The 15,520-nt window shown below is 42.0% G+C and overlaps 1 protein-coding gene across 5 annotated transcripts in view; it reads right to left on the reverse strand.

Annotated features, from left to right (window-relative positions):
* The window catches only part of LOC134611085 (heterogeneous nuclear ribonucleoprotein R), a 119,593-nt gene that overhangs the window by 58,100 nt on the left and 45,973 nt on the right, over positions 1-15,520 (reverse strand). For 4 of the 5 annotated variants that reach the window (XM_063454672.1, XM_063454645.1, XM_063454636.1 and 1 more), the window contains exons 3-4: positions 2,438-2,551; positions 334-513 (exon numbers count right to left, since the gene is read on the reverse strand). In XM_063454672.1, coding sequence (XP_063310742.1) covers positions 334-513; positions 2,438-2,551 — 294 coding nt within the window. The remainder of the gene's footprint in view (positions 1-333; positions 514-2,437; positions 2,552-15,520) is intronic. The other variant, XM_063454664.1, reaches the window with a different exon arrangement.

Below are 15,520 nucleotides of genomic sequence, written 5' to 3' on the forward strand. Positions count from 1 at the left end.
GTAAACTTAACATGTTGTTGTCTCTTGATTGAAAACCATAAAAAGTGCAGTTATAGGTGTAGCTTAAAATGTCTCAGGATATCTCGTTTCATATTGTATGTACCCTCGCTAAGATGTCTATCTAATCTTGAATGTCTCTTTATGGACACAAAAAAATAATTTTAAAGAAAGAACGTTTCATAAATATAAGCACACATTTAAGCTCTAGAAAAAAGTCAGGTTAACAGTTATTTTTTTCCCTTATATATTTGCATGATCACCCAGGCAGTAGGGATGAAATGGATTAAGAATGTTTCATACAAAGTTTCAAAAAGGAAAAAAGCAGATGCTCACCAATTTAACCGCTTCCTGGGCTGCTTCCTTATTACAAAATGTAATAAAAGCATAGCCTCTATTCTGGCCAGAAAGGGGATCCATCATCAGTCGTAAATCCCAAATAGGACCTGCCTTATCAAATAACGGTACCAGTTCATCTTCATATAAGTCCCTTGGTATCTTGCCAACAAATACCTGCTTAAAACCAAAAACAAACTGCTATGAACGGCTTTAACAAAATCATGAAAAATCTATTTGTTTAAATCTGTATTGTGAAAAATAAAATTAAACAAACAGTCAACCATATATGGGGATAGTTTTCTACTTACATTATTGGCTAAAATTCAATGTGAACATGGGATTAGATTTTTTTGTTATGTAGTATGAAGCTATATATTTATGCAAGTGTTTATAGTTTGTTGATATTTTTTTTTTTTTCATTAATCCATTCACAAAAAGTCATGTTCTTTTTAAAACTGTCAATTTATATATTTTATATATGCCTCACAGCAAAAAATGTTATACAATGTTCTCAAAGAGACGTTCATAACATAGTATTAGTCTAATCTAAAATAGTATTATTCTAAAGATTATACCTTCATTTGGTTGCAAATATTAAGATTTAAAAAAAAAAAAAAAAAATCAGCAAACAATATTATTGCTGTTTATAAAGCACCAACCTATTCTAAAGCACTGAAGAGTTTGGTAAAATAGACAGTACAGTAAAGAAACTACCGTATATACTCGAGTATAAGCCGAGTTTTTCAGCACATTTTTTGTGCTGAAAAACCCCAACTCGGCTTATACTCGAGTCAGAGTCTGTATTATGGCAATTTATATTGCCATAATACAGACTGGGGGGAGAGGGGTGCTGGCAGAGCTGTACTTACCTTTCCTGCAGCTCCTGTCAGCTCTCTCCTCCTCCGCGCCGTCCGTTCAGCACCTCGGTCAGCTCCCAGTGTAAGTCTCGCGAGAGCCGCGGCTCTCGCGAGACTTACAGTGGGAGCTGACAGAGGGAGCTGCACAGACCGCGCGGAGGAGGAGAGAGCTGACAGGAGCTGCAGGAAAGGCAAGTACAGCTCTGCCAGCACCCCTCTCCCCCCCACTGAACTGCCAATGACACTGGACCACCAGGGAAGGAGCCCCCCTCCCTGCCATATATCAAGCAGGGAGGGGGGACGAAAAAAAAATATAATAAAAAAAAAATTAAAATTTATAATTCAGTTTAAATAATAAATAATAATAATAAACAAATATAATAATATTACAAAATAAAAAATAAAATAATAATTAATAAAAAAATGAATAATATATCAAAACGCCCACCCCCACCAACACATACACAAACACACACTGCATCACACACACTCACACTGCACTCATACCCACGCACTGCACTCATACACACACGCACTGCACTCATACACACACGCACTGCACTCATACACACACGCACTGCACTCATACACACACGCACTGCACTCATACACACTGCACTCATTATATACACCCACTGGAAATAAATATTCAATTAATATATACGCACACACACTGCACTCATACGCGCACACACTGCACTCATACGCGCACACACTGCACTCATACGCGCACACACTGCACTCATACGCGCACACACTGCACTCATACGCGCACACACTGCACTCATACGCGCACACACTGCACTCATACGCGCACACACTGCATTCATACGCACACACACTGCATTCATACGCACACACTGCATTCATTATATACACACACTGTAAATAAATATTCAATTAATATAAATTTTTTAGGATCTAATTTTATTTAGAAATTTACCAGCAGCTGCTGCATTTCCCACCCTAGTCTTATACTCGAGTCAATAAGTTTTCCCAGTTTTTTGGGGTAAAATTAGGGGCCTCGGCTTATATTCGGGTCGGCTTATACTCGAGTATATACGGTAATACAAAAGGAATAAGTTTTCATGTTTAAAAAGAAAAAAATTAGAAAAATTGAGTCTTACTGACTAATGATTTAAATCAAGCATCCTGTATAATAGTAAGGGTATATTCCCTAGGTAAAACCTAGACATACAATTCAGGATCACTAAGCACTGTGGTTGTTATCTGCAGATACTGACCTCTGTTCCAATCCCAGGTTGAGCACAAGAGGATATGGATTCTGGAGGAGGACCTCCATATTTCCTTTGACCTGTTGTAACATCCAATGTATAGCCAGTCCTTTCTAATAATGCCTAGAGGGATGAAGTATAAAATATTAGATATGCAATTCCAGGAAGAACAAATATAGCTAATAGTTAGATTTAAAAGAAAACCATAACCAATATATCACCAATATGTTCTGTCAAAAACAAAAAACTCATCATGGTAAAAGCCAACATTCGTATTCCTCATGGCGACAAATACTCTACAAAACAGGTAGATATGGGTAGAGCTAAAATTTCAGGCAACTCATTGGTGACCAAGACAACCACAGCAGAAAACACATGTTTTTTGTAAAAATAGGGTTACTTAGCACTATTTTTAATCCACTAACTCAGGGGTTGCCAACCTGTGGTACGAGTACCCCCAGAGATACAGTGCCCCAGGGGTACACAAAAATAAAACCATAATGGCGGGTTGGGGACAAACTCACTTTGCGGTCCCTGACAACCAACACACACACTACATCCCCAGCGTGTGTGTGCGAGCGCACACCCACACCCGAGGGTGCGGAAACACACAATATATCCAGCGCGCGCTTGCGCACACACACACGCGAGCGCACAATACACCCCCAGCACACGCGCGTGCACATACACACAATGCATCCCCAGCGTGCGTGCACGCACGCACACATACACACACACACACACACACAATGCATCCCCAGCGGGGGCGCGCACACACGCACGCACACATACACACACACAATGCATCCCCAGCGGGGGCGCGTGCGCACACACACACACACAATGCATCCCCAGCGGGGGCGCGCGCGCACACACACACACACAATGCATTCCCAGCGCGCACACGCACACACACACACACACACACTGCATCCCCAGCGCACACACACACACTGCATCACCAGCGCGCGCACACACACTGCATCCCCAACACGCACGCGCACACACAATGAATCTCCAGCGCGCGCGCACACACACAATGCATCCCCAGCGCGCACACACACACACATTCAATGCATCCCCAGCGCGCACACAATGAATCCCCAGCGCGCGCGCGGGCACACACACACACAATGCATCCCCAGCGCGCGCGCACACACAATGTGAGTTGGGGTTGCAAGTCAAACCCATGTCTTGTGCATTTTCATAGGAAGCTAGAGAGCACATTGCCCAAGCTAAAAAAAGATCACGCACCAGAAAATTCCAGAAACCAGAGATTTTCAAACTTTTAATGTTGGTGACACTTAAGACATGCATAATTTTGAGATACTGCCCCGGTCGAGACAGTGTTCTATATCTAGTTGCAGGCACGTCACCAGAAATGACGCGAAATCAGCGGTTTCGGACATATTCTGCATGCTGTCCATGGGCAGTATACATGTATTATCCCTTGACTCTCTCTCTCTCTAACAATCTGGTCCCTATTCACAATATGGTATTATAACATACCTAGCCCAAGTAAGGTATTCTCACCTTATTAACGGTTGCTTGCTGGCTGGCATCTTTCTTCCCCAAGCCCCTTTGTGCGTCTCTTTTTCCCTTTCCACTTTACATATCTTTGTCCTCCCCTCAGCCCCCGTGCCCCCCCACCTCCGCCATTCATCAGTCTCCCCATCTCATCCTGTGCCCTTCTTTTGTCCCCATCCCTTTCTGTGCACTTATTGTAAGGGGTGTGAGTGGGGATGTGTCCAGGTGTGGAGCTGTCCAGAGGCATTTTAGGTGACTTAATGCAATAACAAAGGTTCGTTTGAGCAGGGACCTCATCAACCTAATGTTCTCGTAACATTTTGTAATGGTCTCATTTATTGTTAAATTTCCTCTTTTGTAATATTGTAAAGAGCTGTAGAATAAGTTTGCACTATATAAATGTTACTAATATTAATAGGAACTACCGGTAAGTATGCTACCGTGATTTCTCTCTTCAAATGTTTTTATTAATGAATTTAATTAAATGCCGAACTTTCCTTTCTTTAATCGATTCCTCTCCTCTCCCTCTGTCAGGATCTGTTCTTCATTTCTTCCAGTTTACTGTCATTTTCTTTAAAACATAAGACAAAGTAGGGACTACTTTGTCTTATGTAGGTTTCCTATGCCTGACCACTGAAGGAGCAAAGTGTGCTTCATTTCCATTGGTCAGAGCAATTTTCCAACAATTCTCACCTTTGATCCGTGATCTTGTGATGCTTCCTGTCAGTATTCACGAACGTTCTGTCACTTAGAACACCGGCGAAACTACCTAACTTCGTTTTAACAGAATGAGAACCGTTTCTCCATTCGTGTTAGGATGCAATTCAGGACTTTGTTCTGATCAGAATTTCATTCGAATGAATGCAACTTCAACCCTATTCGTGCCGCGGCTACATCTTACACCCGCTTAACCCCTTAAGGACACATGACATGTGTGACATGTCATGATTCCCTTTTATTCCAGAAGTTTGGTCCTTAAGGGGTTAATAGATCACACCCTAATTCCCAAAAGGCTGAAAGACCTAAATTGGTTGCCTGGCCAGGGAGGGGGCTGTAACATTCCCTGGTGGTCCAGTGCATGGGCTGTGCAGGGGGGGGGGGGGGGGGGCGGAGCAAGCTCTTACTTGCCTTTGTAGCAGCTCCCCAGTTCAGCTCACAGGGGTAAGTCTTGCGGTCTGCGTGCCGAGCGTAGCATTGCCAGGGTAACCCTGGGCAACGCTCTGACGGCCGTGGATGTCACAAGACTTACACTGTGAGCTGAGCTGGGAAGCTGCACATAGCTGCCGGGAGCTGACCAGAACTGCTACAAAGGTAAGTAAGAACTCGCGGCCAGCCCCCAACAGGACCACCGTGCTTGTAATGAGCCCGGCGGTTCTGGTCTGTATTATGGCAATGTAAGTTGCCATAATACAGACCTTGACTCGAGTATAAGCCGAGTGGGGCTTTTTCAGCACAAAAAATGTGCCGAAAAACTTGGCTTATACTCGAGTATATACAGTATCTACAAAAGCTAATGGAAAAAAAAACTGCTAAAGATATTCAAAATGTTGCCCTGAGTTTAAAAACACCCAGTGTGGACATGCTTTTTTTTTTGCAAGTTATAGGGCTATAAGTACAAATAGGAAATTGCGGTTTCAAAATTTATCAATAGTGACATTGTAACAAGGTTATCTGTCAAATCTCTGAATCACACCCCATATGTAGACAATCATGGGTATTTATTATGGGGTATGTCCAGTCTTTTTAGTAGCCATTTAGTCACAAACACTGGCCAAAGTTAGCATTTATATTTGTTTGTGTGAAAAATGAAAAACACAATTATGAACGCTAACTTTGGCCAGTGGCTACTAAAAAAGGCTGAACATACCCCATTTGCAATACCTTGGGTTGTCTTCTTTTGCAGATGGCATGCCATCATGGGGGTAATTCTCATTCTTGGGCTACCTTACGCTCTCAAAGGCAACATAACCAAACTGGCAAATTTCAAGGTAAAAAAAAATAATAATTAAAAAAAAAAAAAAAAAAAAGGAATATCCAGCCTTATGTTTGACCCAGTAATTTTCAAAAACACTATAAAACCTGTACTTGGGAGACTTCGCTGAACACAAATATTAGTGTTTCAAAATAGTAAAATGTATCACAACAATATCTTCAGTGAAAGTGCGGTTTGTGTGTGTAAAATGCAAAAAAACTTCACTTTCACTGACAAGGTCATCGCTGTGATATGGTTTACTGTTTTTTTTTTTTTTTTTTTGGTTTTTTTTTTTTTTTTTTGTCAATCTCTTTTTTATTGAGGCATAAAAGTATATGGGATACAGAATGAGAGAGGGGAGACGATAATGCTTCATACATAACGGGTATAATACAATGCAGTATATATCATCTGTGCTTAACTTTGAGCCTCATTTTTTATTAATAGGAGTTGGTCTAGTTAGTTTAACGTAGTAGTAAAGAGAGTAGTGGTTGGACTTAAGTGAGAAATCAGGCAGCGTCATAGCAGTAACACTAAACAGGCAAATAAGGTAAGCATATGTTAAGCTACGTTACCACTTATAGTCGAGTCGTAAAAGTCTACAAGGTGTTAAAGTAAGTTAGAAATAATTCTTATTACTTGCTCTCGTGCCTGCTATGTGATTAATACGGCTTAAACAGTGGAGATTAATACTCGAGTGCCAGTCAGTCTGGTTCAGCTCCTTTAGGTTGGTACATTAATAAACAGGCTTGTGGCGTTTGTCCAATTGAACGTCACTAAGGTTAAAGTGAGAGCAGGCATAAAACATTTAGCGATAGGGACCTCGCTTGGTACACGTTATCAGGAAAACAAGATTAATAAGCAGATCTTAAACTTCAGCTGGCTGACCAGGCTAACCCATGATATGCAGGCATAATTCATGCTCCACTTGTTAGTGCTGGCTATAAAACTTGTTGGGAGCATTCAAGGCTTGGGAGTGGGGTTAGAGGAGGTAGCGACAGTAAAAAATGCCTGCCCCTTTCTGGGGCCTATCGGGCTACCGTGAAAACATGTGCAGAGTGAGACAGTAAACAATATGAGCCATTTAACAAAACTACAAAATCAATGTAACACTTTCTCAGAGCTAAACTGTGGTATAACAGCAGTCCAACATTCAGACTTTACATGCTTGAGAACCGCCGTGGTTCGGGGCTGCTTGTATATTTGCCCTCTGCTCTCTGTGGGTGTCAGTCCCGGTCGTGCAGTCTGTCAGATGAAGCTGCTAGTTGGCGGGCCCGGCTGACCTTATAGAGGCTTTGTGTGGTATGGCTCTTTCATCCGATGCCGTCTCTGTGGGAGCAGCTAGCGTTTGGTGGTGAGGTATTTGGGGCCGCCAGAGCAGTGGACAGTATGGCGGCATCCCTCCAGCCCCAGGCTGTTGTATGGGCCTGCATCTCTGTGCCACGAACTCTGCAGCTTCTGTAGCTCGAGTTTTCGCCCCGTTCGGGGGTAGTGGAGGGCCTGATGTACTTGGGCCACTTACGGCACTGAAGCCTCCGTGGATGTGGGCGATGCTTCTGGGTCTTCACCCCTGTGGCCTCCAGCCCGGGTAGGCTCTGTGGTATGGGGATGCGTGGGTTGTCTGTCGCTGGGCCCAAGGGTATGCCTCCCTGTCTCCGCTGCCGGCCGACCCGTTCACCCGCTGTTTGTGCAGGTCCCTGCGTGGGTTGCGTAGTTTGCTGGCGGTCTTTTAACCTTCGTCGGGAGGCCGCCCTGGGAGCTGCTGACGGGTGTCTGCGTAGTTGGCGGCGGATCGTGGGGCGTATCCATGCCGCTGCTCGTTTCATAGCTAGCTTAAAGATCTGGCTTTTGGTGTGGAGTGCTGACCAGAGGCTTTCGCCAAGCCGGTCAAAGAACTCCAGGGTGTGTATAGGTGGTTTGATGCGGGTTATGGTTTACTGTTTTGAATCACTAATATTTGTGTTCAGTGAAGTCTCCTGAGTAAAATAGTACCCCCCATGTACAGGTTTGAGGGTGTTATGTAAAGTTACAGGGTTAAATACAGTGCTAGCAAACTAAATTCTCTGGACTTTCTGCCTGGGTTGTCAGGCAGGTCCCTCAAATTGTAATCAATAAAATTATGTAAAAATATTACATAAATATGCACGTATAATTTAAATATATATACATATTTATATATTTGAAGTCTACGTTTAGATTTATTAAATTCATTATGTAATTTTGTATATGGATATATTTCGTATTTTTATTTATACGTAGATATATATAAAATTTCATTCTAAGTGTATTTTGATATAAATATAGAATGCCTTGTAGGAAAGCACTCACAGGACTTTATATGGTTCAAAAATAGTGCTTCTTTATTGTAGCAAAAGTTCAAGCAAAAAATTCAAGTATATAAATACAGTTAGAATAAAATTACATATATCATTTTTAAATGTATTATTTTAAAAAAGTGTATTTGTATTTACTTATATTTTATAATAATATAGATATATATATATATATATCTATATATATATTTATATACATACATACATACATACATACATACACACACACTATATATATATATATATATATATATATATATAAAAATAATCATATACAAACACGTGTAATTTAATTATAAGTATTTTTATATTCATGTATGAATATAAAAATACACTTAATTTGACATTATATTTATATAAGATCTATATATACACACAATTTTTTTTTACTGTGACTGCTTAATTATAACTTTTTTAAACTCTTTTTCACCAGCAGGGGTACTGCCCATCAGTTCAGGCAGCCCCCATGCAGGCAAACACATGGACACCTATTGCCGCCATGTGACCGCTCTGTTAGAGCGATCGCATGGATGCGAGGGCCTGTCAGGCAGTCCCTTCACACCAGGAGCAACGCCGATTGCCGGGGGTGGGAACAACAGTGATCTGGTGAGTAAATATTTCTATTATTCCGGTTCAGGACCGTCATCGGTCCTCAAGGAGATTTTTCCGATGACGGTCCTGAACCGTCTGCAGTCGTGAAGGGGTAAAAGGCACATATAGCGGATAAAATGGTTATTTTGTAAATGAAAATAAAGGAACAAAAAAAAAAATGGAAATAAAACTTGGATGAATACTCAAACAGGAGTCAAAAGGGAAAAAGAAGAATTAAATTAAAAAAATATGCACAAAAAAATTGCCAGGAGAAGGGATGTAAAAAATACATCCTACTGCATGCAGCGATTAAAGCAGACTTTCAACAGAGAGGTGACATTCAGCAGCACAAGTTGACACCACTCAAGAGACGTTTCGAGCAATACTTACCAGAGTAGAGAATGAGGCCTACAAACCTTCACCATCCGGACCGGCGGGGGTCATCCCGGTCTACTCCCAGACAGAAAGTACTCACCTACAAATCGCTTCAGGGCACATATCTGACAAGCAGGAGACACGAGGCTTGACCAAGATGGCTGACGGCGCCGCTACCGGCACAAAGCGACAGACTCCCAGCGACTGGGCAGCAGCCTTCCAGGCAAGATTCAACGCCATATGCAGGCAATTTTAGGAACACCTGGAGAATAGGCACCAACCTCTAGCACCATCACAAGTCAGCATCATGACAAGAGAACTCACGTCATGAAAGCCAGCCAGAGCTTTAGACCCTGAACGGCCCAACCGGGCAAAGCAGCCAACGAAACTACAAACTATAACACTGTCAGCCCACCTGGGACAAGAGCCACACTGGGTGCGACCCCTACACACCACCCACGCCTGTGGAGGAGAGCAAGGCACCCACGGAAGCAACGGAGTACAGCCCTATGCAGCCCCACGACGGTGGCAGCTCCGTGAAATAGTGGTATGAAGGTCTCAGGGCAGGAGTGGCACCTCACTCGAAATGCACTTTGAAGCTCAAGTGGATGCCAGGGTTCCAAGGTGCAGCCAGGGAGGCTCATCGATGCCCATTCCGAGCATGTAACCACGGCCTCCAGACGGGGCATCAGATGAACTGGTATGGACTGACTTGCTATGCTGCCCATAGTTCTCGCCCAACTCCACAAAGTGCGAACTCTCTACAAAACTGATGCTAAACCTGCTTGATAATCATGTGTAGCTGGATCTTCCTCTATGCCAGAAACTCACAGAGACATGCTGACTCTCAGGTTGAAACAGTTGGGTCTCTATTTGTGTCCTCTCTTTTTTTATTTTTATAATGACTAATGATCCTGTCGCTAGGAGTCCTGTAATAACATGTGCAATGCAGCTATAATTTAGGGAGTAAAGCCTTGGGGGTTAAATGTATTAACCATTTCGTTCACTGATCAGCGAGAACTCACTCTCACAAAACAAGTGTTTATTATGATTTACGCTTTTTAAGTTAATCGCCAATACTTTTTATTAATAACTCTACCTATGCTATGGTGGGACCTCTTGCGCTCCCACAGGCAATATAGCAATGTTTTTATTTTTTAGGAATGTGGCCGGGGGCATATTCTCCATTATTGCATACGCGCAGTTTAGCATGTTTAATAAAATCATAGTTATCACTAAGTTGAACATACTGCAATAACGTACCTACAACCGGCAAAAGGCGGGCATGCAGTCCTAGTAATGGTAGTTAACCCATCCTTTGCTATATACTACGTATCTATGACATTAATTACAACATTTCTATACATATTCGCTATACCATACTGCATGGATCAACCACACTGCCAGCCCTGATGTATCAAATGCTGTTGCTTTAGCTTGTTTGCACACTGCAATATTCTGCTTACCATTACCAATACTCTGTCTACGACCTTTCTAAGCATGGATATATATGATCTAACTCAATTACCAAACAGACCCTGTGAATTCAGCTGATGTTCCTAGATTGTTTCCTACTCTCTTAGATACCCAGTTACACTACCAGTACTCTAACAAGCATATTAACCAGCACGTCTTGCATGTTTTGATTTTCTATACCTTTCATGACACACGATTTGACTGTAAGCATAACCTGTCTGTTTATATACCTTAAAAATGTGCCGATACTTTAATGGCGTATCTGTAAAATACTGTGATCTCACTGCGCTTACATATGCTGTTGTGGCATCGTAAGATGTTTTGTTACCTCGTGCACAACAAAAATAAAGATTTTTTTTAAAAAAATAAAAAAGTATCCCTTCTCGTAAAAAACAAAGGCCCATGTTGGGAGGGAGAAAAGGACTAAGGACACCGGCAAATATGAAACATGAATTTTAAAAGTTTAATATCACACTCTGTTAAATAAAATATCCATTGATGACCTCAAGAAATTAAAATAGAAACCAAAACATCTGAAATCACAAATAAGGATACAGGAACTCCAAGACATGAATAAAATAAACAACAATATGAAGCAGGATCCATTTACCACCACCACAAATGAAAAACTAAAAGCAGGAACTAGAGAATTAAGTCAGGAATAGGAACAAATAAATCCATGTTTGGATTACATTACGGAATCTCTTGATAGGAGGTTATTCCCACTTTTCTATGTTTACTCTGCTGCTGTGGAGTCTATGGAGATTGAGCCTTTGGAGTCACAGGATCAGATCGTTGTAGAGTTTGCACGACCTCCATGCCTTCTTCAGGAGAATTAAATATTGCTGTCCATTTAATCGAAACAGGATGTTCTCTGGAAAACCCCAGCAGTACTTAAATATTTCTTTTACGTAGCTCAGCTGTGAATGAGTCAAATTCTCTCCTCGTCTGCATTGTCGCAGGTTAAAAGTCCTGAAATATCTTTATATTTTTGATTTGGTAAACCAGAGGATCTTATAGCCCGGAGGAAATCCTCTTTAATAGTGTAGGAATTAATTCTCGCCATTGTATCCCTAGGAGCATCTTTGGGGGCTGAGTTGGGTTGGGGGGCCTGTGTATGCGGTCTATTAATAAATCTGCATTTGTGAAGTTTAGCTTAACAGACCACATAACAGCTTTTAGGTAGTTGATCAGCTCATTTGGTTGGATTGAGTCTGGAATACCCCTCATCCTGATATTGTTTCTCCTGCTTCTGACCTCTAACTTAGCTACCCTCAGCCGTCAGTTTTGCATTTTCAGCTTTAAACTGGATTTCCATATTTTTCATTTTTTTCCATACAGGTCATTATGTATTTCTGAATGTTGTGATAACATAACTTTAATTGGCTCAGTTGTTTTTTCAAGCACTGCGACTTTGCTTCCAATATTTGTAAGATCCGGTCTTATATCTTCTCTGATAGTTTGTAACATTTCCCATATTAATGCATAGGAGACTGGAGGATTTGACAGGTGGTAGGAGAACTTGAGCCGCTGGCAGCTTAGTAGGCCCATGGCCTAGTGAAGGCTTTTCAGGTGTTAATAACTTGACAGCATCTGCTTTTTGGCTCCTCATGTTCAGCAAACGTTTTTGGGTTATTTTATAACAAAATATTAGAAATTCTTCTGGATAATATTAAAATGTGACTTTTCAACTGTTTGTGCCATGTGTCACAGGACCTTCTCTAAAAGGCAGACACCATCGTGGCTGGCTAAGCCACACACCCTTGCTACAGTGATTTCTATACACATGTAGTATAGTTTAAAGCAGGGTTTCCCAATTCATTTTTCCCTTGAAATCTTTGACATGGTATAGCAAAACTTTGGAACCCCAACAAAAAAAATGGGAGCCAAGTGCAGTGCTACGCAAACCTTTCAATGAACGGAGTGTAATGTTCTGTTTTGCTGGCAAATTCTTTTTATATCTGGTTTAATTGTTGACAATTGTATTCGCGTGTCTGCAGTTGCGTCAAGTCGATTTCAATACTTTGTTTTTGTTGCAGAGTAAAGAGAGAACCAGTTTCACATAAATATGTGCTGGCGAATGGCAACAGAACTTTAATTGCCCGCTTGGACAATTCTGGGTATTCTTCGTGTAAATTACCCCAAAAAACAGTAAGAGAAAATTCTTTAATTGTTTGGCTTAATTGACTGTCAGAAGTTATAATCAATCAGATTCTCAAAATCTACATCAGAAAAATTGGCTGGCTTGTCTTTTTAGAATGCATTTCAAACCCATTCATTATTGTTTTCATTCAAGAATGGAAAATACCGATTAATAGATGTGATTAATTGGCAAAGATGATCTGCAATTTCATTGCGAATTTCATCTTCAAGTTCAATTTCTGATTCTTCAAGAAAATCCTTAAATATTGGCAAAGAGTTCAAATTATGTTGCTCAACAGATGAGGTCCAAAACTGCAGCTTATGAGACAGTGAAAATATTTATCTCTTGCATTAAAAATATAAGTGTTTTTTCCTTGGAGTGATAAACATACGTCATTTAATTTTGGGAATATGTCTGCAAGATATGCTACTTCGGATAACCACAGAGTGTTTGTTAATCGATCAGATAATCCAAATTTATAATCCTGGAAATATGCAAACAACTCTTGACGCAATTCAAACATTCTAACAAGGACTTTACCTCCTGATAGCCAACAGACTTCTGAATGCAAAAGCAGAGCAGAATGGTGACTACCCATATCTTCACATATAATTTTAAAATAGTCGTGACTGTAATGGTCGACTTTTTATAAAATTAATCATCTGGACCGATTCGTCTAGCACAGTTTTAAGTGAGATTCAAATATTTTTAGCTACCAGTGCATGTCAGTGAAGAACACAGTGACAACTGGTGCTGTTTTTTGCTACATTTCTTATTCGAGTCACAGCACCTGCCACTTTTCCAACCATTGTTTTGGCACCATCACTGCTCACATTTACACATTTGTCCCAATTTATACTGTGTGTGTTCATAAACTTCTGGATACAGTTAAAGATGTTCTCACCAGTGGTATGAGTTTTGAAAGTTTCACACAAAAGCAAGTCTTCTTCAATCTGTTTGTCAAAATTATATCTTTAAAAAAACAACAAAATTGAAAGTCCTGCAACATCTGTGGACTTGTCTAATTGCAGTGAGTACCCATCAGATTGATGCAGTCAAGAAATAAGTTCAGTATGGATGTCATCAGCAAGATCATGAATACGGTGCAAAACTGTTTTTGGAAAGTGGCACAGCTTAATTTTTTTTATTCAACTTCATACTTAAAATACATGACACTATTTCTTTTTCACATTTTTTTATTAGTGATTCCCCAATTGTGTGTGCTTCTCCTGCAAGTGCTATGCTGTGGCTTTTTCTTTTGCATTTTGAATTTTTTTGCTCATAAATTGTTTATTCTTCTGATACTCCTTTAGCTTTCGCTTAAAAAAGTCAGTGTAGGGGGCGTAGTTTGACCGCCGAACGAGATGGCCGCCTAAAACCAGAGCTCTGCGTCCGAGACTTGTAATATCGCCCTGCAAACAGCTACAACCACCGAGACGCGACCTAACAACTCGATCCCGACACAGCCCGAGCGAGATCCCAGTACCTACCACGGATGCCCAGCCGTAAATCGGTCAAACACAGCCAGAGAGAGGCCATCTCCGTAGCAAACATGCTGACCACGAAGAGGCCAACGGCGCGTGGCGCCCCAGCAGACCAGGCCCTGAAACTACCAGAACCGGATGACCCGTCCGGGATGAAAGGGACCCTACCTGACACCTCTAACGCAACCATACTAAAATCGCTAACAGAGGTGAAGGGATTCCTGGCAGCAGAAATAACACGCACAGCGGCGGAAGTCAAGGCCGAAATTGCCGCCATTGGGGCCCGCACCACGGTGGTCGAGCAGCGTGTGGCCCGCCTAGTCGCAACACAGAACAGCTCCGCAACCTTTACCAACACCCTGAGGCACTGGATCACAGATCTGGAACTAGAGCTCGAGGACATTTCCAACAGAGCACGCCGCAACAACCTACGGGTCCGCAGCCTACCGGAGACGGTTAGCGACGCGGACCTGGAAACCACCCTCGTGGACTGCCTCCGGCAAGATCTGCCCGATGTACCTGAACATCTCTGGATGATCGATAGAGCCCACAGAGCTCTCCGAGCCAAGGGCCCTAACAACAGCCTACCCGGAGATGTCATCATAAAATTGCATTATTTCTAGACCAAAGAAGCCATCCTCAGGCGCAGCAGGCTGCAACCCTATAAATGGGAAGGAAAAGAACTGCAACTCTACCAGGATAACGCCCCAGCAACACTGCAACGTAGAAAAGAATGAAAGCCGGTTACAGACCTCCTGCGTGAGAAGGGCCTTCGCTTTGCATGGGGCTATCCGTTTAAAATCATCACATTCAATGGTCCCAAACCCCCGGTATTACTGCCCTCGATGGACGTAAAAGCATATCTAACAGACCTTGGAATCACGGCTCCAGCGGATCTGCAATTTCCCCCGGCTAACCACGAGGGACTGGCTCTACTACCGGAGGCCTGGGCAGACCATCCCTCCGGCACAACCCGAGTCAGGTGATGGGGACCCAAGACTGGGAACCGATCGGGACTTGGACATAGTTTTATAAGGTTTTTAAATAGTTCTCGGTTACTGACTCCACAGGCTCAACAGCCACTTAACATAGCTGGACTGGGGAAGGGCTCTTAAAAAGGGCATGTAATATTGCACATGGGGGGGGGAGGGTGGGGACGGTATTCAACATGATCTGAAATGCATTTAAGTG

Source organism: Pelobates fuscus, chromosome 1 (assembly GCF_036172605.1).
Source record: "Pelobates fuscus isolate aPelFus1 chromosome 1, aPelFus1.pri, whole genome shotgun sequence".
NCBI lineage: Eukaryota > Metazoa > Chordata > Amphibia > Anura > Pelobatidae > Pelobates > Pelobates fuscus.